Source organism: Haliaeetus leucocephalus, unplaced genomic scaffold (genome assembly GCF_000737465.1).
Source record: "Haliaeetus leucocephalus isolate CR32 unplaced genomic scaffold, Haliaeetus_leucocephalus-4.0 Scaffold439, whole genome shotgun sequence".
NCBI classification, from domain to species: Eukaryota; Metazoa; Chordata; class Aves; order Accipitriformes; family Accipitridae; genus Haliaeetus; species Haliaeetus leucocephalus.
Window position 1 is genome coordinate 6,893,306 of NW_010972875.1, and position 744 is coordinate 6,894,049.

The 744-nt window shown below is 74.3% G+C and overlaps 1 protein-coding gene across 4 annotated transcripts in view; it reads left to right on the top strand.

Annotated features, from left to right (window-relative positions):
* Positions 1-199: 199 nt before the first annotated feature.
* The window catches only part of DCUN1D4 (DCN1, defective in cullin neddylation 1, domain containing 4), a 39,057-nt gene continuing 38,512 nt past the window's right edge, over positions 200-744 (top strand). For 3 of the 4 annotated variants that reach the window (XM_010574505.1, XM_010574506.1, XM_010574508.1), the window contains exon 1: positions 438-506. In XM_010574505.1, the coding sequence (XP_010572807.1) occupies positions 482-506 (25 nt within the window). In that variant the 5' untranslated portion in view covers positions 438-481. Of the gene's footprint in view, positions 266-437; positions 507-744 lie in introns of those variants that run through there. The other variant, XM_010574507.1, reaches the window with a different exon arrangement.

Here is a 744-nt window from a genome sequence, read left to right on the forward strand (position 1 = left end):
GGCCGCCGCCGAGGGACCTGCCCGGGGCAGCCCCCGGCGGCCCTCTGAGGGGCGGGTCAGCGCTGGCGGCCCCGCCCCCGGCCCCCCTCACCCAATCGTATCGGGGCGTGGGCGCGGCCCGTGGCCTCCGTAGCCAATCAGAGCCACGGGTGACACAAAGTGCTGTTCTTTGCACGCGCTTTTAAGGCCAGGAAAAACTGGCACCGGCAAAGCCCAGTCAGAATGAAGGGGGGCGGTGTCGGCTCAGCCTTGAGCCCAATAGGAGGTAGGGAGCGGGCGGGGAAGGCGGTGCGGGGCAGGCGGAGGGAGAATGGCAGGAGCCTCGCGCAGTAGGAGAGCAGGACGTGCGGTCTCTCGGGGCAGCCCGAGCCAATGGGTGCCGCCGGTGGGCGGGGCGGGAGGCGTCCGTGCTTGGGCTCTGTGATTGGGAGAGGGGCAGAGGGAGCCGGGCCGGGCAGGGCGGTGTGTGCGCTGCACGAAAATGCACTCGGATGCCGCCGCTGTCAGTGAGTAGCGGCGGGGCCGGGCCGGGCGCTCCCGCTCGCCCGCCCACCCACCCACCCACCGGCGGCACCGGCCTGGTCTTTCCGCCGGCGGGCGCTGCCGCCCGGGTGGGGGCGGCTTCTCCTGCCCCTCACCGAGGAGGGTCGGCCGAACGCGCCGCCGGGGCTCCCGATGACGGGGAGGGGCGTCAGGCCGGCGGGTGCGGAACCGGCGGGGAGAGAGGCGGCGGGCGTACCGGGG